Source organism: Antechinus flavipes, chromosome 1 (assembly GCF_016432865.1).
Source record: "Antechinus flavipes isolate AdamAnt ecotype Samford, QLD, Australia chromosome 1, AdamAnt_v2, whole genome shotgun sequence".
Lineage (NCBI taxonomy): Eukaryota > Metazoa > Chordata > Mammalia > Dasyuromorphia > Dasyuridae > Antechinus > Antechinus flavipes.
The window spans coordinates 156,702,053-156,730,052 of record NC_067398.1 but is presented as its reverse complement, the minus strand read 5'-3'; the positions used below and the strand labels follow the sequence as shown (position 1 = coordinate 156,730,052).

The 28,000-nt window shown below is 31.9% G+C and overlaps 1 protein-coding gene across 4 annotated transcripts in view; it reads right to left on the bottom strand.

The window, feature by feature from the left end:
- Window positions 1-28,000, bottom strand: part of AP3B1 (adaptor related protein complex 3 subunit beta 1) — a 320,898-nt gene that overhangs the window by 242,085 nt on the left and 50,813 nt on the right. The window contains exons 1-2 of one of the 4 annotated variants that reach the window (XM_051991813.1): window positions 9,228-9,420; window positions 1,325-1,400 (exon numbers count right to left, since the gene is read on the bottom strand). In XM_051991813.1, the coding sequence (XP_051847773.1) occupies window positions 1,325-1,400; window positions 9,228-9,400 (249 nt within the window). In that variant the 5' untranslated portion in view covers window positions 9,401-9,420. Of the gene's footprint in view, window positions 1-1,324; window positions 1,401-9,227; window positions 9,421-28,000 lie in introns of those variants that run through there. The other 3 variants (XM_051991814.1, XM_051991811.1, XM_051991812.1) reach the window with 3 other exon arrangements.

The following is a 28,000-nucleotide window of genomic DNA, read 5'->3' as shown; positions in this document are numbered from 1 at the left end:
TAAAAAACCATCCCTCCCCTGCAAAAAAAAAAAAAAAACTTACAAGGCAAAAATAACACCATTCTTCCAAAATATTCAAAAGTTGTTTTTTCTATTAGTTTGTCTTACGATCATAATAACTACACATTTCTATTTCACAGAAAGATTATTTCCAATTTTGTAGGAGGAAAACTTTAGGCTTAGCTAAATAGACGTAAGAGTTGGAAAGGACCTGAGATGTCAAGGAGTTTGATAATGTTTAGATTTCTTACCTCCTAATTCCACAATAAATTTTTGTTTTGAATTTTTGTGCAATAAAATTCAAAATACTGAGCTTAATTCAGAAAATTCAGAAAACCCAAATGACCAGACCTGCTTCTAACAGGAGGAAAGGAAAGTCATGCTTATCTCAAGTAAAGCACTACAGAATAATTGTTTAATATCCTTTCTAGATTATGACAAAATAAATCTTTTAGCTAACTGCTCATTATCTTACAAATGTTTTATTATATTCCCATAGCAAACTTAAAAAGGAAGCAGCTTGAAGAGGAAGGAGGTAGATAATAAGAGAGAAAAGAAGAAAGAGGAGGAGACAGAAGGAGAAAAAAATTAAAATCATGCAAAATACAAAATAATGAAAGTAAAGAATACTGATATAATAAAAGTACCAGAAGTCACACTAATATAAAATCACACACATATAAATCAGAGGTGCCAAATTAGAGATATTTTAGGCAGAACCAGATTAAAATATAATTGGGAAATGTTTAACAAAGTTAAGAAATAACATACAATAAAAATAATGTTAATTTGTGATTTTCTAAGTCAATATGCAGCAGCAGAGATCAGTTTCTATTTGAGTTTGAAACCAACATAAGATATCCTAAAAAAGCAAACCTTCAAATACCACATGACACATTTAAAAAAATCAAACAACAAACAGTAAGAAAATAAGACACTAAAATCCTTCTCTTGGGGGAGAGATCAGATGTGATTTTATTTGTGGAGAAAACTTCCTCTACAAATCTGCAACCCCCCCTTCCCTCATTGCTTCTCTCCCCCAACTTTCTCTTCCTTTCCCCCTATATTCCCTGCCTCCTGCCCACATAGAATAATAAAGAACTATCTACCTGGATCACTAAAAGATTAAGTTATTTGCCTAATTAGGATCACAGAGTTAATTGATGTCTTTTTAACTCTAAGGCTGATCTTTTGTCTATTATAATTACCCTCCTAAGATTATATATAAGGAAAACTGAACATTTAAACATTTGAAAATTAAAAAAACAGTAAGATTTAATAAAATTACTATCCACGTATTTACCAAAACCATGATTGTACTTACCCCAACTATTCGTTTCATAGCATCCAGTTTGGCAGAATCTTTGTTGCTTTCCAACATTTGTTTTAGATCTTCATTTCTGTCAAAAATAGAAAATGATACTATAAATGCCCTATATTATTTTCACATGAATTAGAAATTCATTTTTTTGTATTCAGTAAACATTAGGCTTTGTAAACAATAAGCACAATAAATAAAATCTAGAATGTGAGAATCCAGGTGTAAGAAGATCTTATTTATACCTCTGTACTTTGTAACCAATGATGTACCCATTAAAAATGTGTTCTGTTTGATCTTATTAGTGAATCTGCTTATTCCAGGATTAAATCTTTATTAAGCATCCCTAATGTATAAAGGCTATCTTTAAATTTGTTTGTAAAGATTCAAAGATAGGTATAATAAGTAATTATTAAGATTTTTTTCTTCCTCATAGTAATAAGTAATCCATTATTTTTTTCCAAATGTTTAATATTGTCCCCTCTTTCAGAAATCTTATGAATCAATCTTTAATGCCTTCAAAATTGTGTAGCTTATATCGTGGGTCTCTTTTCTCTATATTTGGTTGGATCCAGCTGCCTTTCCATCTTTTGCTTTCCTTAGCACCATTTATCTCTATTTCCTCCTGTAGCATACAAGAAACTATCAAAATAACACCAAATGTGATGACTCCACTATCAATTATGAAGAAAATAGTTCATTACAAAAGTTTTGACACATCGATTTTTGTTTGGTATCTTTCCAATTTCATCTTTAAATGCTCACTGGATGATATGCTTAAGTAGATTCTCTTGAATTCTCTTTCTATAAATTTGTTTTGCCCTTTGCTACTTCATACTATTTTTATGAAGCAATACAATCCATTCTAACATGCTAATAAAAATAGCTGAAATCTCAAATAACACTTGGGCCATTTTCTTCACCACAATTCTGAAGGAAGCATTATTATATTTATTTTATAAAATAGGAAACTTAATATTAAAGAAGTATGATCATGTCAAAGGATGTGAACAATTTTCAGAGAAAGTAATTAAAGTCATTTCTAGTCATATGAAAAAATGCTCTGTCACTACTGATTAAAGAAATGAAAATTAAGACAACTCTGAGGTACTACCTCACACCTCTCAGATTGGCTAAGATGAGAGGAAAATATAATGGAGGTTGGAGGTGATGCGGGAAAACTGGAAACTAATACATTGTTGGTGTAGTTGGGAAATGTCTAACCATTCTGCAGAGCAATTTGAAACTATGGCCAAAGGGCCATCAAACAGTACACGCTCTTTGATCCAGCAGCATTTCTATTGGAATCATAAAGGAGGGAAAGGAACTACATGTGCAAAAATGTAATGGCCTTTTTGGAGTGGCAAAGAACTAGAAACTGCGTGGATGTTCATCAGTTGGGGAATGGCTGAATAAGTTATGGCATATGAATGTAATGGAATACTATTATTGTTTTATAAGAAATGATGAGCAGAATGATTTCAGAAAGATCTGGAGAGACTTAAATGAACTGATGCTAAAGTTAAGTGAGCAGCACCAAGGGAACACTGTAAACAGCAATAAGAAGATGACGCGAAGATCAACTGAGATGGACTTAGCTCTTTTCAACAAGGAGATATTTCAAGGCAATTCCAATAGATTTGTGATGGAAAGGGCCATCTGCATCCAAAGAGAGAACTATGGAGACTAAATGTGGATCAAAGCCACAGTATTTTCGCCTTCCTTTAGTTGTTGTTTGCTTGTTTGCTTTTTTCCCCCTTTCTCTTGTTTTTTTCCCCCTTCTTGATCTGATTTTTCTTGCACAGTATAATGAATATGGAACTATGCTTAGAAGAACTGCACATATTTAACCCATGTCATATTGCTTGCTGTCTAGGAAAGGAGGGAAGAAAAACTTGGAACACAAGGTTTTGCAAAGGTGAATGTTGAAAACTATATTTGCATGTATTTGGAAAAATAAAATACTATTAATAAAGAAAGAAAAGAAGTATGACCATGTAAAACTCAATCCCTTTTAGCTTCAAGTTGCACAGATGAAATATAAAGATAATTATACTTACATGACCTACCTCATAGGATTATATGTCATATTTTGACTAAAAATATGACAAAAATGCTATGATTTTTATTACTATTGTGATTGTTAAATGGTTTATTTCTCAAATCACAAGTTGTCTTGAAAGACTGATCCAAGTCCAATTATCTTCTGACTCCTAGATTCATGTTCTCTGCAACACAATGAGCTACCCAAGTTTTGTCTTCTAATTTAAATATGTTCATATTTAATCAATTAGGCAACAAGAAAGCATTTATTAAATAGCTACTTTGAGTCAGGTTCTTGGCACAGATTGCCAAAAAATTAGAATAATTCTGACTCAAAGGGAATTGACATTCTATCAGTTCATATACCACAACATATCTATCATAAGAGGGTCATAAATAACAGTAACTATTAATAACAAGGTATTTGTCAAAAGAGTCATAAATAGCAGAAATGATGAACAACAAGGTATCTGACAAAACAGAGTTGTAGAAAACAGAATTGTGCAACCTTGTTACAGTCACATGCATTCTCCATCAATATTATCCTAAATTTATCTTAAGTATGTCTTTCATTCATTGTTAAGGTAGGTGGTGAACCAATGTTATGAATTGTTTGCCCTTATAGAGAGCAAGTCCCAAGTATTACTTGAACCGGATTATTTCTGTACATGATCTTATTCAATACTGGCCCTCTACACACATCTAAGTACAGAAATTTAGAAAATAAAAATGAGAGAGGGAGGGAGAAAAAGTGAAAAGGAGAGAAGGAGAGAAAGAGAGAAAGAGAGAGAATAAATCACTATGACCAGGAAAATAAAGATTCCCATAGAAAGTAGTATTTGAACTGACTACTTCTTAAAGGAAGTGAGAGATTCTAAGAGTCAGAGACAACAGGACAGAGGCAGCGAAAACAAGACAGGGATAATAATAAAAGACAAAATAACTAACTTTTATGACTTGAAAGGAAAAGTTTCTTCACAGACAAAATTAAGATATCTAGGATAAATTAACATACCTAGTTAAGTATGTCTGATAAGAGCTTGGTATCCAAGACATATAAACAAGTACATATAAGACAAATAGTCATTCATAAAGTAGACAAAAGATATGAACAAATAATTTTTAAAGATGAATTGCAAAGTATTCACAACTACATAAAAGAATTTTCCAAATTATTAATAGAGAAATGCAAATTAAAAGAATACTGAGGTTTCAGCTTCACACCCTACAAATTGGCAAAATGACAATACTCTGTTTTGGAGGGATTGTAAAAAGAAAGGTATGCTAATATATTGCTGGTCAAGCTCTGAAATGGAATGATCATTTAGGAAAGTAATTTGGAATTATATAAAGTGATTAAACCATCCGCATCCTCTGAACTAGCGACTCCATTACTAGCTTTACAGACCAAGAAGCCACTGATAAAAAGAAAGTCCCTATATATATACCAAAACACTGACAGCAGCACTTTTGGGGAGCAAAGAATAAGAAATAGAATAGACATCAAATAGTTAAACAAATTGTGGTACATGAATTTGGAATACTACTATGCTGTAAAAGAAATTATGCTTGTGTATGAGCCAATGCAGAGTTAAGCAAGCAGAGCCAAGAAAACAATATACAGAATAACTAAATAGAAGGAACAACACACCAAAGGAATCAGAGACAGAGAGGCAGAGACAGATACAAAGACACAAGCACAGAAAGAGACAGAGACAGACAGACAGACAAACTCAGAGATAGAGAGGGAGAGAATGAATATCTAACAAACTTTCAAAATTTAAGCAAGACTTGAACAAAGAAATATGAGAGAATACTTCCAACCTACTCATTGGTGAGGGTGGAAGGAGATGGAAAAATCACAAGTGCTGCACATGTTTTCAGATTTTTTCAATGAATTAGTTCATTGAATTTATTCAATCAGTTGTGTTAGATTTTTTTTTTCCTATAAAAAATTCTATGTGTTATAGGGACAGTTCTTTGGGCAGGGGTGAGAGGAGGGTATTTATGATAATGTAAGAAATAGAAGATATTTTTCTTTTTCTTTTTTTTTTGTTTGATCTGCTTTTTCTTGTGCAACATAATAAATACATAAATATGTTTAGAATAATTACACATATTTAACCTAAAGCAGATTGCTTGCTGTCTAGGGAAACAGGAAGGGAAACAGGGAGGGAGAAAAAAATTGGAACACAATCGCAAAAGTGAACATTAAAAACTCTCTTTATATGTATTTGAAAAAATAAAAAGCTATTATAAAAAAAGAAATATAAAACATTTAAAAATTATCTTAATAAAATATCTTTATATGGGATGTCTCTCTAGAAGGGGAAATGGGAAGGATGATGCAAGAAATTATGATGATACGAAAAAAGACATTATATTTTTAAAAATCAAAAAAAGAAACATTCAGTTCCAATTTGGTTAAAATATTCTCTACCAGGATTTTTTCTTTGTACTTGTCAATATTTACTGGACTTAATTATGAAGTATATGTAAATGACTCTCAAATCTGTAACTTATCTGATATGTATTCTCACCCTAAAGGCCTTCACTTTTCTAATGGTTTCTTGACCAATCTTCTCACCTCCATTCTATTCTTACTCTAAAATAAACTTCACACTACAAACCAAGTAATATTCTCAATGTATTGCTTTCAGCATATCATTTCCTTTTAAGTTAAAATCTTCAGGCCCCACAGCCCAGGAAATAAATTTTAAGCTTCTGATCACTGAATTGAAAGTCTTCTACAAATTGATTCCAACACAGATGTTGAGCTTTATTCAATCCTAAAGGCCTACAGTTCTCCATTTTATTGTTATTTTCTTTCAAAACAATTATTATTTTTTCCAGAAAAACTGATATCAATCATTTCATTAAGAGTTTAGTATTCATAAACTGCTGCTTACATACACATAAAATCCTTCATTAGAGAGCCACCTGACAAAGGTATACAATAAAGTAGGTCCTACATCAAGAAGCAATTCAACTGTTCACCTATGAAGTTCCAATCAGCTCATTCTCAAAAGGACATAAACTATTTTCAGGGAACAGAATATCCACAGCAGATGAGACTATAGATAATTTGAAGTATTAAAGAAATGTCCATTACATTAATTTATAAGTATTCTCTCTTATGAGTTTCTCCACAAAAGAAAAACGCCTATTTTCTTTGTAATTTGTTATTGCTCCTAGAGTCACTACACAGAACTATCACTGCAATATACCACTATTTCAGAATACTTGGAGGGAAGACTAGTCTGAATTATGAAACATTTTTCAAAAATGCATGTTTTATTTTCCAGTAACAGAAATTTTTAAAATGTTGCCTGACAATCTTGTCCAACTAGCTATACCCCAGACGTGCTAAAAGCACTTTAAGAAACTTAAATTGATACAGAAATATATCTGTTGTACTAGTCGATAATGATGACCTCTCATGTAGCTATGAAAAAATCTTTTGCTAGCATATTCTCTGCAAATGAATGTTGGCTCAAGTAACTGAAACTTTGGGGTAAATGCTTTTTTTAAAAGTAAACTAAATATTTCCTATGAAATAGTTTCTCTTGTTTACACTATTGATTTGGTCATTGTTAATGGATAAAAAGAAACATGCGTCTACTCTAAATAAGAAGGAAAAAAACCAACCCCAATTAAGTTTCTGAATTAATGAATATCTATAGGTTTTTACTGATATAATCTCCTTCTTTCATAATTGATTTTCAATAAATCACAGGTACATTGCTCAAGTCCCTTTTTTCTCCTTATTTTCCTCTTAACTGTCTCATTACTTATTGACAGCACTCTCAGAAAATGGGAAAAAGTAAAGATGAATGATGCTGTTAGCTAAACATCACCATACATTTTGTACCCAGTTTTTGTGTACTAAAAAGTACTTCCATTAATTACTTCACTTCATTCTATAATATTGCCATCTCTACTTAGAAAATTAAAACCAAAGAACAAAGAAAAGTGACTGACTTGTTCAGGGCTGCTAAATTATAATCCACCAGTCTCTGAGTCAAAAGGAGTTATCAAAAAGAAAATGACAACAATGGCTGAGATAAGCCATATTGCTGAATATACATCATTCTAAAAGCAGAGTTCCTTTGAGCAATAACATATCTACTTAATAAAAAATAGAAGAGTAAATAGGGGATGCCAGTTAGCTACAGCAATTTTAAATGTCCTCTGTGGAATATTTCTAAAAAGTCTAAGATGACTTTTCTACAGGCCTTTACACAAAACCAGAGCAATTTCTAAGTGGAAAAAAGTCAATATCCTGTTGTAAATTCTGATTCTAAACACCACCCTTTCCGTTTCTAAATAAACAAAATTTAGAAAAATCCTGTTCTCCAATGAATACTTCAAAGAGGAAAAAAAAAGTTCTAATCTATTTGTTACTATTATGAAAAAATTTTGTTCTATTAAACATCATGAAATCATGGGAACAAAAATTCATGTAATAGAATCACAAGGCCTTTTGGACTGAAAGGGATCTTGGATCATGCCTAGACCCTCCCTTCACTTTGTAGATAAGGAAACTAAAACTCAAATTTCCCTATCAAAAATAATCTTTACTTACTCAACATATACTAAATGATACACATAAGAAAATTTGGAACTGATAATTTTTTTAACTTAAAAGAAACAATTTCAATTTACTTTAGTAAGGAAAGAAAGACTGCCATAAGAATTAAAAAAAAAACCCTCTAATTCCTCTGTCACCAATATTCAAAACAACCTCAAAGTTACTGAAACAAAGTGTGCATAAATATAATATGTATGTGTATATGTGTGTGAGTGTCTGTATGTGTGTGTATAGTTATAATGTACTACTACTAGTACATGTGGCATAAAAAATAAAATAGTCTTAATTTCAAATGTGAAATCAAACAATGAGTTAAATCTCAATCCAGGTGGAAAAGTGAAAATCTGGCTGCAAGGATTGGAAATAGGAAGTGATTTTTTATCTAGAGAAAAAACAAATATGCCTCAGTTTAAGAGGTTAGGAAGAGGTGACAGAGACAGAATTGGGTAAGGAAACAAAAAAGTTATTTCCTTAATTCAGCATTTAGGATTATTTTATACTATAGGGAATCTATATGGTAAGTATATCAAAAAACAGACAGTACATTCTCCTATTCATGTTTCACATATGAATTAAGAAATTTCCAACTTCTCAATGTACTTATAATACTGAATTTTCACAAACTCAGTATATTAAAAATGAAAAATGTTGATCTTTTATCATATTAAAGTACTAAACAGAGCTAGCTGATAGTACTAAACTTATCATCTTTTTTAAAAGCACAGAGGTACACTATATGCAATTACTAATTTCTTCATGCAAAAATGAAAATCAGGTCTGATTCAAACTTAAATGATTTTTCACTTTTAAAATATTCATAGATTTAATATTACTCATTACTAAATGAAGTATTCCCTTAGAAGAAAAAGGTTGACAATTTCAGAGGGTAACAAAAAAACCTTAATCAACTCCAAAAAATATCTGAAAGGAACTGTTTATTCCATTATCTAATACAAATGCTTTCACTGCTCTTTTAACCTTCCCCAGAATTTACTTTAAAATTTCACATTTTCCTAAGTATTACATTTAAAGTACTTTGATAAATTATCTTATATTGAAAAATGAGCACATAAAAACATTCTGAAACAAATTTATCAAGCAAAAAAATAAAGAAGATCAAATTCTCCTCTTGTCTTTAACTATTTGGTCATTAATCATCATTTATCTTTTTTAAAATTAATCATAAGGGCTAAAAAAAAAAAAAAACTCCAGTTACATTATCATATTTTTGAAAGGCTACTTCTCTGAATAATTTAGAAAAATTCAAACACTTACCTACTAATAAAAGTATATTCAACTGGTTCAATAACAGCATCTATGAGCCCTTTCTCTTCAACAGTAGGCTCAGATTTCAGTGTAACTTGCAGGCTCTCTGCTAATCCCAAAACAGATTTAACTGTAGAAGATACTGCACTAAAATGATCCAGGAATGAAAATTCTTCTTCCATTATTTTGAATTAGGAGAAGCCAAATGATTGTTTCATTAGAAATTTAATTATAAAAGGTTATTAAATTCTAAGATTTCCACAGGATACCCACTCCTTTCAGTGTGCAAATGCCGTCATCAAAAGTATTTAATAATTTTCAAAGGTCATTTTCCTTTAATAGAATTTCTTATCAACTTTCCTAAGTAAGTAAACAAAGATAGGCAGTTTGTAAAAACTTTTTGATCCCTCACACTGTGTGGTAGAACAGGAAATAATTTGTATTCCTAACAAACATCAAAATATTAAGATACTTGTAACAAGTACCAGGTTACAAAATATCATAAATTCAACTAGTTTCGTCTATAAAGAGAACCCAAACAAAAATTGTTTCCAAAAGATTTAATAACCAGTTCACCAAGTCATTTTTTTAAACAATCTTTACTTCATTACGTAAAGACAAGAAATGAATGCTGGAAATTATTAATATTGGCTCTTTTATGGTTTTCTGCTATGCTGTGGCTTCTGGACCACTGATAAATCAGTTACTACTGATCTATATTCAATGAATGGTACAAGTATAATTTTAATACTACTTACTTAACTGTATGATCTTAAAGAGATCAATCTTTGTCCTCAGTTTCCTCATCTAGAAAGGCATTCACCCAGATCATTTCTAAAATACCTCCCAGTTCAAAATCTTACTGTCCTATGCTTCTCTGGATTTTTCTCTACCATAACTACCAAATTTCCCATAGAGAATCTCTGCCTTGTTCAATTCTGCTAAGGTAAGGGACTATGTCTATTCTGTGCTTACCACTCTAAAAGGTTCTGCAAGAAGATTAAAAAAATTCATTCTATGTCCTCAAAGAGATTGCCACAACAAATATCTAATAGCCATAACAAAATAATTATACAATAACTACAGTATATTTCAGAATATATTAAATGCACAAGAAAATTACAAAATCTTGAGTTGAGGTGGTAAAGAGATCAATATTACTACCTGTAAGGAGACAGAAATGAGTTCACCTATCCCTTGAATCAGGTGGAGATAGGAGAAAGAGAAATGTGTGAACTGTGTGAACAAAGGTAATGACAATGAAAGGAGGAAAATAACATTTATCCAGATGCCTAGTCTTCTTTATTGACATCTCTTGTGCTTATATCATCTTCATTTAAAATATATTCCTCCCCAATCTCCAACAAAGAATAAAAAAGAGAAAAAAAAGTTCAACAAAACTAAATATAACAACCAAGAATTCATAACATGCTCTGTTCCCTAAGTCCTCAAACTCCGCAAAAGGAGGGATACAGTGGGCAGCTAGGTGGCACAGTAGATAGAGCACCAACCCCGAAGTCAGGAGGACCTTAGTTCAAATCTGGCCTCAGACACTTAACACTTTCTAGCTATGTGACCCTGGGCAAGTCACTTAACCCTAATTGCCTCAGGGAAAAAAAGGGGAGTATTTATTTTCTTCTTTCTTTCTCTAGGAATGACTTTGCCCATAAATATATTACAATATTTCTTTTCTTTTTTTTTTTTTAACCCTGAAGGTCTTCTCCCAGATTTATTCATTTATTTATTTAAATTTTTTTTATGAGATAAAAAAGATCTTTGCCTCAATTGCTACCTAGCCTTTTTTTAATTGGTTTGTTTATTTTAACACACTTTATGAATCATATTGGGAGAGAAAAATCAGAGCAAAAGGGAAAAACCATGGGAGAGAGGGAAAAAAAAAAAACAGAAAAAAGAAGTGAACATAGCATGTGTTGATTTACATTCAATCGCCATAGTTCTATTTCTGGATGCAGATGACATTTTCTAACCAAAGTGTATTGGACTGCCTTGGATCACTGAACCACTGAGAAAAACCAAGTTTTTCATAGTTAATCATCACACATTCCTGCTATTATTGCACACAATACATTCCTGATTCGTCTTGTTTTGCTCAGCATCAGTTCATGTAAATCTTTCCAGACCTTTCTATAATCAGCTTGTTCATCATTTCTTATAGAACGAGAGTATTCCATTACCTTCATGTACCACAATTTGTTCAAGTTATTCCCCAGCTGATGGGCAATCCACTCCTTTTCCAATGCTTTGCCAGCAAAAAAAGAGCTACTACAAACATTTTTTGGATATTTGGGTCCTTTTCCCTCCTTTATGATTTTCATAATCCAGGTTACAGACCCAGTAATGGCTGGTATTGCTGGATCAAAGGGTACTGCATATTTTATAGCCCTTTGGGTATAGTTCCAGGTTGCTCTCCAGAATGGCTGGATCAGTTCACAACTCCACCAATAAGGTATTAGTGTCAAAATTTTCCCACAACATTTATCATTACCTTTTCCTGTCATCTTAGCCAATCAGAGAGGTATGAGGTAGTCCCTCAGAGTTGTTTTGGTTTGCATTTCTCTAATCAATAATGATTTGGAGCATTTTTTCATATGACTATTGATGGCTTTAATTTCATCATCTGAAAACTGTCTGTTCATATCCTTTGACCATTTATCAATTGAGGAATGGCTTGTACTCTTATAAATTTGATACAATTCTTTACATATTTTAGAAATGAAACCTGTATTAGAAATACTGGCTATAAAGAAAATTTTTCCTAGCTTGGTACTTCCCTTTTGACCTTGTTTTTGTGGGTTTTATTTGTGCAAAAACTTTTTAGTTTAAGGTAATCAAAGTTGTCCATTTTACTTTTCATAATGTTTGCTAGTTCTTTTTTGATCATAAATTCCTCCCTTCTCAAATATCTGGTAGGTAAATTATCCCTAATTCTCCTAATCTGTTTATGGTATCATCTTTTATGCCCAAATCATATATCCATTTTGACCTTATTTTGGTATGGGGTTTGAGATATAGATCTATGTCAAGTTTCTGACATATTATTTTCCAGTTTTCCCAGCAATTTTTGTCAAACAGTTACTTCTTATTCTAGAAGCTGAAGTTTGTGGGGTTTATCAAATACTAGATAGCTATAGACCTGGATTATTGTGTCATCTGTATCTAATCTATTCCACTGATTCACTACTCTATTTCTTAGTCAATATTAAAGGGTTTTGATGATTGCTGCTTTATATTATAGTTTTAGGTTTGGTATTGCTAAGCCACCATCCTTTGCAATTTTCTCCATTAGTTCTTGACCTTTTTGTTCTTCCAGATTAATTTTGTTATTATTTTTCTAGTTCTATAAAATAATATTTTGGCAGTTTGATTGGTATGGCACTGAACAAGTAGACCAAATTTATGCAGAATTATCATTTTTATTACAGTAACTCGGACTAGCCATGAACAACTGATATTTTTCTGTTTAGATCTGACTTTATTTGTGTGAGAAGTATTTTATAATTGTGTTCATAAATTCTTGAGTTTGTCAATTTTGTCTACCATAATTTTAAATGGCATTTCACTTTCTACCTCTTGCTGATGGGCTTTGTCAGTAATATATAGAAATGCTGATGATTTGTGTGGGTTTATTTTACATTCTGCAACTTTGCTAAAGCTGTGAATTGTTTCCAATAGGTTTTTGGAAGATTTTCTAAGATTCTCTAAGTATATCATCATATTATCTGCAAAGAGTGATTTATTTCCTCATTGCTATTCTTATTCTTTTAATTTCTTTTTCTTTTATTAATGCTAACGCCAACATTTCTAGTACACTACTGAATAATAATTGTGATAATTAGCATCCTTGTTTCACTGCTGATCTTACTGGGAATGTGTCTAGCTTTTCTCCATTACAAATAATGGTTGTTGTAAATTTTTAGAGCAATACTGTTTCATTTTTGTTTGTTTGTTTGTTTGTTTTAAGGAAAGCTCCCTTTATTCCTATGCCCTCTAGTGTTTTTAATAGGAATGAGCGCTATATTTTGACAAAAGTTTTTTTGGCATTTATTGAGATTGTCATATGATTTCTATTGGGTTTGATATTGATGTGGTCTATTATAGTAATAGTTTTCCTGATATTGAAGCAGCCCTGTATTCCTGGTATAAATCCTACTTGGTCATAGTATATTATCCTGCTGATAAGTTGCTGAAATCTCTTTGCTAATATTTTATTTAAAATTTTTGCATCAATATTTATTAGGTAAATTGATCTGTAATTTTCTTTCTCTGTTTTGGATCTTCCTGTTTAGCTATTAGTATCATATTTGTGTCACAGAAGGAATGTGGCAGTACCCCTTCTTTACCTATTTTTCCAAATACTTTACACAGTACTGGAATTAATTCTTCTTTAAATGTTTGGCAGAATTCACCTGTGAACCCATCTGGTCCTGGAGATTTTTTCTTAAGGAGTTCATTAATGCCTTCTTCAATATCTTTTTCTAAAATGGGACTATTTAAGTAATTTATTTCCATTTCTATTAACCTGGGCAATTTATATTTTTGTAAATATTCATCCATTTCAGTTAGATTGTCAGATTTGCTGCCATACAGTTGGGCAAAATACATCCTAATTATTGCTTTAATTTCTTTTTTCACTGGTGGTAAGTTTACCCTTTTCGTTTTTGATTGCTAGTGATTTGGTTTTTTTCTTTCCTTTTTCTTAAGAAATTAACCAAAGGTTTATCTATTTTGTTGGGTTTTTTTCATAAAACCAACTCTTGGTTTTATTTATTAGTTCAATAGTTTTCTTAGTTTAATTGGGTAGTTTTAATTTGTTCTTTTTTTTTTTTTTTTGCCTTTTTAGTTGCATACCTAATTCATTGATCTCCTCTTTCTCTATTTTATTCATGTAGCTATGTAGAGATGTAAAATTACCCCTAAGAAATGCTCTGGCTTCATTCCATAGATTTTGGTATGTTGTCTCATTATTGTCATTCTCTTGAATGAAATTCAGGATTGCTTCTGTGATTTGTTGTTTGACCTACTCATTCTTTAGAATTAATTATTTAATTTCCAATTGATTTTTAGTCTATCGTTCCCTGGCCCTTTATTGAATATAATTTTTATGGCACTGCGGTCTCAAAAGGAAGCATTTATTATTTCTCCCTTTCTGCATTTGACTGTGAAATTTTTATGTCCTAATACATGATTAATTTTTGTATAGATGTCATGTACTACCAAGAAAAAGATATATTCCTTTATGTTCCTATTCAATTATTTCCAGAAATCTATCATATCTGGGGTTTCTAGAATCCCATTAACCTTCCTAGGTTCTTTCATGTTTACTTTGTGGTTAGAATTGTCTGATTCTGAGAGGATAGTTGAGGTTCCCCCACTAAAATATTTTTGGTGTCTATTTCTTCCTATAATTGTCTTAAAATCTTCTCTAGATATTTGCCTGTTCTACTACTTGATGCATACACATTTAATATCCTCATTACTTCATCATATGGTATCCTTAAGATGTACTTTACTTCCTTATATCTTTTAATAAGATCTATTTTTACTTTTGCTTTATTTGAGATCAGAATTATTACCGCTGATTTTTTTTTTTTTACTTCAGGTGATGCATAACAAATTCTGTACCAGCCTTTTGGTTTATTCTGCATGTGTCTCTCTGTATCAACTGTGTTTCTTGTAAACCTCATATTGTAGGATTCTGGTTTTTTGTACCACTCTGCTATTTGCTTCCATTTTATGAAAGAGTTTATCCCATTTACATTCATAGTTATGATTATCAGTTTTGTATTTCCCTCCATCCTATTTTCTCCCTGGTATATACTGTTGTTCTCTCTTTCCACTCAGTCCTCAGTAGTATGTTTTGTTTTGTTTAGTTTTCTTTTACCAACTCCACCCATTACCTTATCTCCCATCATCCCTCCCTTCTTCTCATAGTAATGTTTTCTTAGCCCATTTCACCTACTACCTTATCTTCTATTAACCTTTCCCCTCTTCTCTTACTTTTTTTCCTTAGTGTTTCTGCCCTATGTCCTATCCTGTCCCTCCCTTTTCTGTTCCTCTTTTTCTATTTCGTTATAAGGTTAGGTAAATTTCCATACCCAACTGAGTGCTTAAGTTATTCATTCTTAGACCCTAAACAGATGAGATCATATTTCAGGTATATCAAGATATGCATTTTCTTCTTTCTTTCTCCAGGAATGACCTTGCTCATAAGTATATTACTATGTTTCAATTTTTTTAAAAATCCTTCCATTTACACTTCTATAAATCAATGTGAATGTTGTTTTCTTAGATCTGCTTATCTCATTTGCCATCAATTGACATATACCTCCTCATATTGGATTCTTTCTGTTCACTGTTTCTTACAGCACAGAATTATTCCATTATTATTTATGTACTACAATTTGTTTAGTCATACGCCAAAAAATGAAAATACACTTTGTTTCCAGTCTGGCCATGGTATGGGAACATCCTAAGTTTGAGAGTTCCAAGATCTCTATACTTAGCATCTCACAGGATGTAGAAAATCCAACACTCCCAACCTCAAAGATGCAAGAGGGCATATTCTGGTTAAATCCAAGAACCTAGATGACCATGATGAGATCAAGCAGAGATAAGCACTCCACCCAGCAGATACAATAACACAAGAGATAATTAAAGCTATCCAAAGTGATAGAAGAAAAAGTAGAAATAGAAAAATATTCACCAATGATTCCCCCAAAAGCAATTTTGTTTTTTAAAAATGCATTTTATTTGAAAAAACAGGGTAAGAAAAAAGAAAAACAGAAAAGGAATACAAAACAAAAGAAAACAAAACAAAAGAGACCACTATTTGTTATGTGCCCAGCAGAACATCAGGGAGAATATATATTTGTAGAAGAAATTATATTCACGAATGTCCATTTTTTTCTTTACTTCCTTACAAATTGTTTTTTGGTTCTCTGCTGCATATCTTTTTTACTTTATTTTTCCCTCGTTCATCTCTCTATTACCAAGCAAGTTATAGTTAAGAAAAGATATATTTATATATGCACATGTAGATATATACATACATGCATGCATACACACACACACACACACACACACACACACACACACATATATACACATCTTGATTCCCTGCTGACTCTTTCATTAAATTCTGCTCCATAACTTACCTTACTATTACTTAACCCTCCCCCACCCAAGGATCCCTCCCTTTTCTTCTCTCCCCGCCCCCCCTTGTTTAAATAGTCTGTCTATGTTGAGTTCCTTAAAATTGATCTTTGATATTGGCTTTTATATGTTAAATTTTCTGTTAAGTAGGGGTTTGGTTGATAGAAAGTCCTGAAAATCTGCAAGTTCTTTGAAAATTCATTTTTTCTCATTCAAAATTACAGATAATTTTTGCTGGATATGATATTTTTGGCCACAGATCTAGTCCTTTTGATTTTTGGTAGATAAGATTCCAGGACCTGCAATTTTTCATTGGAGCTTGCTGATAAATTTTGTATAACTCTAATTATAACGCTAGCATATATGAATTGTTTTTTTCTTGTTTCTTGCAAAATTTTCTTTGATCTGGGAGTTTCAAAATTTGGCAATAATTGATCAGTGGATTTTTTTCTATTTCTATTTTTCCTTCATGTTTATCACTACAAGACAATTTTCTTGGATTATTTCCTGCATTATTGTGTCAAGGTTTTCTTTTGGTCACAACTTTCTGGCAGTCCAATTATTCTTATATTTTCTCTTCTTGATGTGTTCACCAAACCTGTTGTTTTTCTTAAAAGTTAATTAAAATTCTGTTCTATTTTCTCATTCTTAATTATCTGTTTTGTTATTTCTTGGTCTCTCATAGCTTCACTGGCCTAATTCTTGCCCAATTCTAATTTTCAAAGAATTATTTAATTTTTGAGACTCTACCTCCTTTTCTAATTGGCTAAGTTTTTTTCATAATCTTGTTTTTCTTGGATAGTTTTTTTTTTGTTTTTGTGTGTGTGTGTGTTTTTTTTTTTTTTGTCTTTCCTCAGATTATGAAAGACTACGAGGCAGAGGGAGGCAGAGTGCTGTGTGGGCTGTAACCCCAAGAGGGATTCAGCAAAAATGGCATGAGCCATGGACAGCTTTACAGGGAAGATTTAACCTCAGAGGTTTGACATAACTGGGATTTATGATCACCTCCACAGAGAATGGGACTATGAGGCTAAACTGGTTCCTATCAGTACCCAGAGAGCAAGTCCATCAGTGCTCCAGTCCCTCTCTGCCACCTGTATCCAGGAACTGGGGATCACATCATTTCTCCATTCTTTTAATTTGTCGAAAGGAGGTTGGGAGTCCCTAAACAGAAAGAGATTTAGCAGACCAAGGCTGCAATTTTAGAGACCAAATCCAGGGACACTTGTTAAGTGGTGTGCAGAAGTTGGGAGTGAAATATAATGGCCTGTGGCTGGGAGTATTAGAGAGATGAATTCAAGTCAAAGTTTGGTGACGCCAAAGGTGTACAAAGTAAGTTACCAGAGCACAGTAGCAGAGATTACCAAGGCAATGTGGGGCCCACTCAGACATTGAGTAGTATTTTGCTGGGGTTCATTGATCCCAACATATGTAGGTGTATCTATACCTATATATTTGGGTGTGATTGTATATGGTGTGTGTGTATGTGTGTATATTTGTATATATATATATATATGTATAATAAATATATCAATACTTAACTATAGCCTGCTTAGGGAAGGTAGGGAGAGAAGGGAGAAGAAAAGGGGGAAAAAAGAATAAAACAAAAATGGTACCACAGAAAACAAAAGAAAATCTACAAGGAAGGAAAGAGGAACAGTTCTGAATACAATGTCTTCTATTATTATGTATATACTTTATTGAAATGGAAATTTATTGTAACATATTTTGAATCCTCCCTTACATTCTGCTGTATACATAATCTTTTTTTCTATATTGTATTGAAATTTTAAATAAATACATTAAAAAGGAGAGAAATTATTTTAGAGAATCCTGAGAATTAGAAACAAATGTTTAGTAAAATGAGCAAAACCAAAAGAACTCAACAACCTATAAAAAAGACAATAAAAATAACTTTGAAAAACTTAAGAATTCTGATTTTAAAAATTACTAATAACACCTCCCAAGAACCTAAGATGAAACATGTTACCAATCTCCAACAAAAAGGAAATCAACATTAGATACAAATGGAAATTTATCTAAGTTTTGCTTGATCATGTTTATTATTCAAAAGATGGGTTGTACTTGGTTTTTGATTTTTTTTTTTCAGTTCTTATTTTAGGGAGAAGTTCAAAAAAGAACAAGGTAGCAATGATGATACTATAAAAAACAAGGGAATCTACTGGTTATATTTTTTAAAGTGCACACAGGTAAATAGAAGGAAGTACAAAAGGAAGCACAGGCAGGCAAAGCAGTTTTGAAAGTAATGAGATAAATTTACTTAAAAACTTAAAAAAAAGAAATAGGCTATTTCAAACAGAAATTCACAGTTTCACAAATAATTCTTTTTGTACTGACGTTTTTTGTTTTTTGTTTTTTTTTGCTGGCATTTAAGACTAAAAAAATTAAACTAAAAGTAAAATAAAACAAAATAAGAAAAAGGACAACGGTTTCAATAAGTCATGAGAAAGAAAATAAAATTATAATACTATTTTAAAAATTAAAAGAGAAATAGAACACATAACTCTCATAACTATAGGTAAAGAATGTACTCTTAACCAAACATGACATGATATGAAATTGAAATACTTCTTCATTGACAACATACAAATATTTAGTATAAGAAGGGTATCTAAGTGTATCTAAGACACACAAAAAATTTATAGACAAATAGATATGACTAATAGCCATTACCTAATACATAAATGGGCAAAGAATAGAAACATACATTTCTCAAAAGCTGAAATGCAAAGAATTTACTGTCATGTAAAAGAATGCTCCAAATCCTTAATGTTAAGAGAAAATCAAAACAATGCTGAGGTTTCACTTCACATTCTGTAAACTGGCAAAAATGACAAAAAATTAAAGAATACTCACTGTTGGGGATAGTGGAAAAATAGGCATTCTAATAAACTTTTGGTAAAGCTGTGAAGTGGTACAACTATTTCAGAAAGCAATCTGGAATGATACACATATAGTGACTAAAATGTTTACACCCTTTGAACTGAGGATGCTATTACTGGGAATCCAACATACCTCAAAGAAGCCATTGATAAAAGCCAAGTCCCCATATACATACATACATATATATAAATACACATACACATACACATATATACACACATACATGCAAACACATACATATATATGAGAATAATTAAACAAATTATGGTACATGAATGTAAAGAAATATTACTGTGCTATGTGAAATGATGCACATTTTTAATACAGAGAGACAAAGATCTATATGAACTGATATGGAAGGAAGTAAAGCAGAGTCAAAAATAAGCAATATAAATAACTACATCAAAGTAAATGGAAAGAATTACCAGCAGGATGAATACAGAGAGGACTGGCGAGACTTACATGAACTGATGCTAAGTGAAATGAGCAGAACCAGGAGATCATTATATACCTCAACAATGATACTGTTTGAGGATGTATTCTGATGGAAGTGGATCTCTTCGATAAAGAGAATTAATTCAGTTTCAATTGATCAAGGATGGACAGAAGCAGCTACACCCAAAGAAAGAACACTGGGAAATGAATATAAACTGCTTGCATTTTTGTTTTTCTTCCCGGGTTATTTATACCTTCTGAATCCAATTCTCCCTGTGCAACAAGAGAACTGTTCGGTTCTGCACACATATATTGTATCTAGGATATACTGTAATCTATTCAACATATGCTTGCCATCTGGGGGAGGGGGTGGAGGGAGAGAGGGGGAAAATCAGAATAGAAGTGAGTGCAAGGAATAATGTTGTAAAAAATTACCCTGACATGGGTTCTATCAATAAAAAGTCATTAAAAAAAAAAAAAAAAAGAAATGGAAAGAACTAACACATCAAAAAAAAAAAAAAGTTAAAATAACAAAATTAATAAAGATAAAGCAGAATTCAAATGAAGAAATATGAGAGGATACACCAAACTTACTCCTAGGAAGATCCATAGGTATTACATTACACAGGTTTTGAATTTTTCAATGATGTTATGCTAATTTTTCCCTCTCAAAAAAAAAAAAAAAACCCAAAAATTATGGAATTTTTAGAATGTCTCTCTGGGAGGATGTGGGGAAAGAAAACTTGCAATAAATATAATAATGCAAGAAACAAATGGCATCAAAAAACCCTACGGAATCAATATATAACATGATAAAATTATTTGTATATTTCTTCATGTAACTTACAAAAATCTGGCTAAAGGGAAAATTCCAGTTAAACTGAATACAAAATACATAAACTTAAAATATATGGCAGTTAGCCTACCATCCTTAGTTATATATAAATATAACAGCAAAACATTATTTATATTATCTTCTTCCAACCCATCAACAGGTTATTATATGGAACTAAAAATAATAACAATCTTCACTTATAGGAATAAAAATTCTAGAAAATGCTAAAAAATTATGAACACAAGTAGGAACAAAGGATGTATTCTAGAATTATCAGATTTCAAACTATATTATAAAGCAATGATCCATCAAAATTATTTGGGATTCATTAAAAATTAAAAGCAAAAAAATCGATGGCACACACTTGCTAAGCAATACTGAAATGCAAATGAGTACAATAAGCCAGTATTCTGAGAACACAATACTTGAAGGGAGAACTCCCTATTTAACAAGAATTGATCAGATCACTCTAAAGAAGTTTGACAGAAAATCGATTTAAACCATCATCTTATTCTGTATACTACAAGTTTTTAATACATGTGGTATGAATGAAAGAAAATAAGTCATCAATAAAAGCTCACTTTATACATTTTTCTGGTTCCAAATTATTTTATATATTTTTTAAAATACAATTTTTTTCCTTAGGAAGGGGAGAAGAAAAGGAGAAAGAAGGAAGAAAAATGTGGATACAAAATCTTATAAAAATGAATACTGAAAAGTGTCTTTACATGTATTTGAAAAAAAATACTATTAAAAATACAGCTTCTTTTAAGGACATTTTTCATAAAATAAAACAGTTTTAAATAAAAGATCACATATAATTGGAAATATTTTCAGTTATAGGAGTCATAATTAACCATTCATATAAAACCTGTACAGAAGCAACTAAATTACTAAAGTAGAAAGAAAAGCAATTCTTGCTATATGTGTTAAGAAGACACAGTACAAAATAAATTTCATTTTCAGAGTTTGGAAAGCATATTAATATAAGGAAGTTCTAAAAGGTCTATAAAATAGAAAGAGAATGAAATCAGCAGAAAAATTGACAGTCCAGTCTAGACTATTTCTATAATAAAATAGAAATAGTAATTTAAAAGTACATTAATAATATTTACTTTAGAGCTATAATATCTCTTAATAATAATAGAAGTAAACTACAAAATGACATTGTTCAACCACTACAATCTACATCAGTATTGTAATTACAAGAATAAAAAAAATTATTATATAACAATTACCTAGATAAAAATAATCTGTGGTCACACTAATAACTACTTAACCTCAATTGCAATAATTTATTTCCTATTATTTATATCATCAAGGGTAGATAGTAGCAACAAGGATACTGCAGATACCAAGAACTAGGGCATCAAGATAAAAAAGGTCTAATTGTAACATTTATTCCTTTCCTCTTAGTAGAAAAGGAAAAAATTAGCAAAGTGTATCAAAAATGGTTTTATATCACAATGATCTTAACAATCTCTGAAAGTGGATTTCCGAATATTAATGATAATATTCACAAAAATTCTAAGATAATAATATCATCCATTGCAGACTCAGCTATGGATCTACAGTCATACATTCTATCCTCACCCACTCCCAGATACATCCATTGGAGACTAGACCACAATTCCAAATATAAACACCCAAAGGACCCATATGTGCAAAAATGTTTGTGGCAGCCTTTTCTGTAGTGCCAAGGAACTGGAAACTGAGTGGATGCCCATCAGATAGAGGATGGCTGAATAAATTGTGGTATATGAATGTTATGGAATATTATTGTTCTGTAAGAAATGATCAGGAAGATTTTAGAGAGGCCTGGAGAGACTAACATGAACTGATGCTGAGTGAAGTAAAACCAGGGGATCATTGTACACAGCAACAAGATTATACAATGATCAATTCTGATGGACATGACTCTTTTAAACAGCAACAAGATTCAGGCTAGTTCCGATGATCTTGTGATAAAGAAAGTCACCTACACCTACAGAGAGAACTGTGGGAACTGAGTATGGATCACAACATAGTGTTTTCATCTTTTTTGCTATTGTTTGCTTGCTTCTTTTTTTCTCTCTCATTTTTTTTCCTTTTTGATTTGGATTTTCTTGTGCAGCATGATAAATGTATATAAGAATTGCATATATTTAACATATATGGATTAATTGCTGGGGGGGAAAGGAGGAGAAAAATTTGAAATACAAGGTTTTGCAAGAGTGAATGTTGAAAACTATCTGCATATATTTTGAAAATAAAAAGGCTATTATTTCAAAAATAAATAAATAGATAAATTACCTGGTCATTCACGGAATGGCCTCAAATTTTCTTCTGGGGAAAAAAAAAACCACCCTGCCATGTAAGACTAAAATGGTTCTGCCAATCTGCCCCATCTGGAAAGGATCCTGCTTTTCATCAAGGGAATACATCCTTAGCCCCTTTTCATAATTCAATATTATAATAATGGGAAAAGTCCCAACATTGTTCCTACTCACCCCATTCACCACTTCAGTTTTCTGCTTCCAATTCATTCCTCCCATATGTATATCAACACATTATAGATTTCCAAAGTCTTGCTATCCCATCTTCCACCCCCAACTCCTTCAAGAGCTACTTCTCCAAAAGACTCCTGGATTTATCTTTTTTTTTTTTTAAATATCTTGATGTAGTTTCTCTTTTTTCCTCCTATTTGCATTTTCAGCTCCTCACTAAGCAATAAAAGGTTAAACATAGTCAAACAGTCAGCTGATGATGAAGAGTTAAATTTGGACTGGAAATTCTCAGTAGCAAGAGCAAAAGACATCACAGAAAAAAGGAAAGCAAATCAACAAGCATTCACACCAAAACAGCATTTCAGAATCCTCTTTCCTCTGATTAGATGGTTTCCTTTTTTGTGCTGTCTTTCCTCATTAAATTGGAAGCTCCCTGAGAGTAGAGGCTGTCTTTCTTTTCATATTTGTATCCCTAGCATTTAGCACAGTGCAAGTCACATAGAAAGGAACTTAATAGATGTTTTTAATCTCACTAATAAATTCGTGTTGACTGACTGAATGACTAGAGTTAGAGTAAGTTCATAATGTTTTAAAGGGAAACTGGCAATTGATCCAATGTTGACAGTTTCCATCTATTGCCATCTTTGCTAGCTTGGACATGCAGTAAAATCTCTGCTGTTTCAATCCGCATTTTCCTAGTGTTTTGGAGCAGTCTTTCATATTGCTGTCAATTCGAGACATATTTTATTCATATCCTGTAAGATTCTCTCCTTATTGTTATGTCATTGATTTTGTTCATGTAAAAGTTTTTCAATTTTACATAACTGAACTTATCTGGTTTTGGTAACAATAAACCATAATTTAAGATGCTGATAAAATTACAGGCCATCCAAAAGAAAATAATCAAAATGGCTGGAGAAGATAGAAACAACATTATATCAAAAAAAGAGTTGATCAGCTTAGCAAAATAAAAAATGATGTTGATGTTTTTGAAGAATATTTATGAGGAAGAATATTGGACTTATTCTATATATTGCATAGAACTTGGGCCAGCAGATATATGGCAAATTAGAGATAAACATGAAAAAGCCTTTTAAAATAAGTAGTGAGCTTGTGAAACAGTAAGTTTACTTTCACAGAAAATATGCAAGCAGAAGTTAAGATCATACCATCAATCAGGTTATTTTAATTTCTACATTGAGCAAAAGGTTTGATATATACTGTTCCCAACTCCTAGTGTCAGTGTCTCTAATAATCACAGAATTTTAAAACTAGAACAGATTCTTCTAAATCACTTAGTCCAGTCTCAAAGGATAGTCTGGGCATTCCCAAGACCCTTTCAGTGAGTATAGTAATGTAAAAAATTTTTATAATAAAACTAAAATGTTATTTTCCTATTATAATGTTCCTCCCTTTTCCAAATATATCTGGATGAGGTCAGATTTCTTTCAAGTACTTAAACTAAAACACAGTATCACAATGGATCAAAAGCAAAAGCAGATGAGAATTCAGCTAATTTCTACTAAGCCAAATATTAGATTTGCAAAAAATAGATAAAAAACAATCTTTTTGCCAAAAGTTTTTTTCATTTTGGAAAACAATTTTTTCATATTAAAAAGGTTATGTTACATGTAATGAGCTTGTTATTTTAAATGAATTAATAAATATTTTAAATGTCAATTTTTACGATCCACCTCCAAAGAGAATCAATGAACTGAGTACAGACTAAATCATACTTTTTTCATTTCCAAACAAACTCTTAAAGCAAATAAAAAAACTAAATGTCAGTTTTAGGTTTTTTTTTTTTAATTTTCTCCATTATGGAGTTTTATTTCCTTTTTTTTTCTTTAATAGTATTTTACTTTTCCAAATACATACAAAGATAGTTTTCAACATTCACCTTTGCAAAACTTTGTGTTCCACATTTTTCTCCCTCTCCTTACCCCCACATTCTGCCCAAGACAGCAAGCAATCCAATATAGGTTAAACATACACAATTCTTCTAAACATATTTTCATATTCATTATGTTGTGCAAAAAAAAAAAAAAAATCAGATCAAAAGAAAAAAGCAAACAAACAAATAACAATATAACAACAACATGTGAAAATACTATGCTTTGATCCACATTCAGTCTCCATAGTTTTCTCTCTCTGGATGTGAATGGCACTTTCTATCACAAGTCTATTGAAATTGGCCTAAATCACCTCACTGTTGAAAAGAACCAAGCATATCACAGCTGATCATCACATAATCTTGTTATTATATATATATAGTGTTCTCTTGGTTCTGCTCACTTAACTTAGTATCATTTATGTTAAATCTTTCCAAGCTTTTCTGAAATCAGATTGCTCATCATTTCTTAAAGAAAATAATATTTCATTACATTCATATATCATAACTTATTCAGCTATTCCCCAACTGAGAATCACTTTCCAATTCTTTGGCACTACAAAAGGACTGCTACAAACATTTTTGCACATATGGGTTCTTTTCCTTTTTTTTATGATCTCTTTGGGAAACAGACTCAGTAGAGACTCTGCTAGATCAAGCAGTATGATTATGGAATGTTTGATAGTCCTTTGAATATAATTTCAAATTCCTCTACAGAATGGTTACACCAATTCACAACTCCACCAACAAGGCATTAGTGTCCCAGTTTTCCTATATCCCCTCCAACATTCATCATTATATTTTCCTATCATCTTAGCCATTCTGAGAGATATGAAGTGATATCTCAGAATTGCCTTAATTTGCATTTCTCTAATCAATAGTGTTTTAGAGGGGCAGCTAGGTGGTACAGTGGATAGAGCACTAGCCCTGAGTTCAAATCTGACCTCAGATACTTGATACGGCCTAATTGTGTGACCTTGGGCAAGTCATTTAACCCAATTGCCTGGGGGTGGGGAGGAATAGTATTTTAGAGCATTTTTTCATATGACTATAAATTGTTTAATTTCTTCATATGAAAAGTGTTCATATCCTCTGACCATTTATCAACTGGGGAATGGCTTGTATTCTTCTAAATTGGAATCTATTCTCTATATATTTTAGAAATAAGGCCTTTATCAGAAACACTTGACTATAAAAAAATTTTCCCAGCTTTCTGTTTCCCTTCTAATCTTGATTGCATTGGTTTTGTTTGTGCAAAAAATTTTTAATTTCATGCAATCAAAATTATTCACTTTGCATTTTATAAAGTTCTTCTTTGGCCATAAATTCCTCCTTCTCCACAGTTCTGAGAAATAGGCTAAACTTTGTCCTCCTAATTTACTTATTATTATAAGTATAAGGGTGATATTTCACCCTTCATGTTTAAATCATGAACCCAAACTTGGTATATACGATGTTATATGCTGGTCAATGCCTAGTTTCTGACAACAATTTTTGTCAAATAGTAAGTTCTTGCCCCAGAAGCTGGATTCTTCCAGTTTATCAAACACTACTACTATAGTCATTGACTATTGTGTCTTGTGAACCTAACCTGTTCCACTGATCCACTACTCTTTCTTAGCCAGTACTAATGGTTTTGATGATTGCTGCTTTGTAATATAGTTTTATGTCTAGTACAGCAAGGCCACCTTTGTTTGCATTTTTTATTATTATTCTTATTATTTATTATTATAATTCACTTGAAATTCTTGACTTTTCTTAAGTTTCAATTCCTAATACGGAAAATCATAATACATGATCCACATAAATAATAACTCTTTGGGTTCCTCAAGTTTTTAAATTGTAAAGAGGTTCCAAGACCAAGAAAAATACTTATCTAGCACAACCCATATATTTCAAAAATGAGGAAACTGAGAACCAGAGATGTTATATGACTTATTGAAAGATCAATAATGAAGTCATGGCAAAACAAAAAACTAAGACCATGATTTCTGTTTCTTTAAAGTCCTTCCTAACAGTCTGGGCATTCTTTTTCTCAGTCTCTTTTCTATATCTTTATCCAAGATTCCATATATTAATCAGGAATGTAACCCCAGACACTTCCCTAGACTTTTCAGGCTCTCTGGACTTACAGGTTCAATTATCTCTATGTAGATGACTCCCAAATCTATATACCTAATCATAAGCTCCTCAGTTTCAATTCCACATCATCAACTGTCTTTTGGATTCTGGAATTGGTTGCCCTATAGGTATTCCAAATTCAACATATCCAGAATGGAATGTGTTCTCTTTCCTCAAAAAGCCTTCCTTCTTCTGACTTTCCTATCCCTGACAGCACTAGCATCCTCCTAATCAAACAGCCTCATGACCTCTTTGTCATCTTCCATTTCTGTCACCCACATATCCAATCCACTGCCAAATCTTGTTTTTTCTGCCATCACAATGTCTCTCACCAACCACACAGTCACTACCCTAATATAGGTGCCTGCACTACCATAATAAATAACCCTCTTATTATTGTTCCTGCATCAAGACTCTCCCTAGTCCAATCCAATCTCCACTCAGCTGCCAAAGTGATTTTCCTGAAGTGCTGCCTGACCACATTAGTCCTCTATTCAATAAACTCCAGTGACTCCTGTTACTTCCATGATCAAATACAAAAGGTTATCTATTTCACTGAATGTCCTTCTCAATCTGGCCCCTTCCTATCTTTCAAGTCTTCTCATACTTCACACCCTTCCCCACATTCCGCAATCCACAGGGCTCCCTGTTCATCGCTGACTTTGCACTAGATGTCCCCTATGAGACATCTTCTCCCCTCTTCCCTTCTGTCTTCTAGCCAGTCACAACTCAACACTAATTTCTACAAGAAGCCTTCTCTAATTCTTTTTAATTCCAGTGTTTTCTCTCTTTTCATTACCTCCTATTTATCCCATATATAGCTTGTTTTGTATATATTTGTTTGCACACACGTGCATACACACAGGACTCAAGTTCCCTGAGAAAAGGGTGTCTTTTGCCTCTTTGTGACTGATTTGAAAGGTTCCCTGGCTTCCCT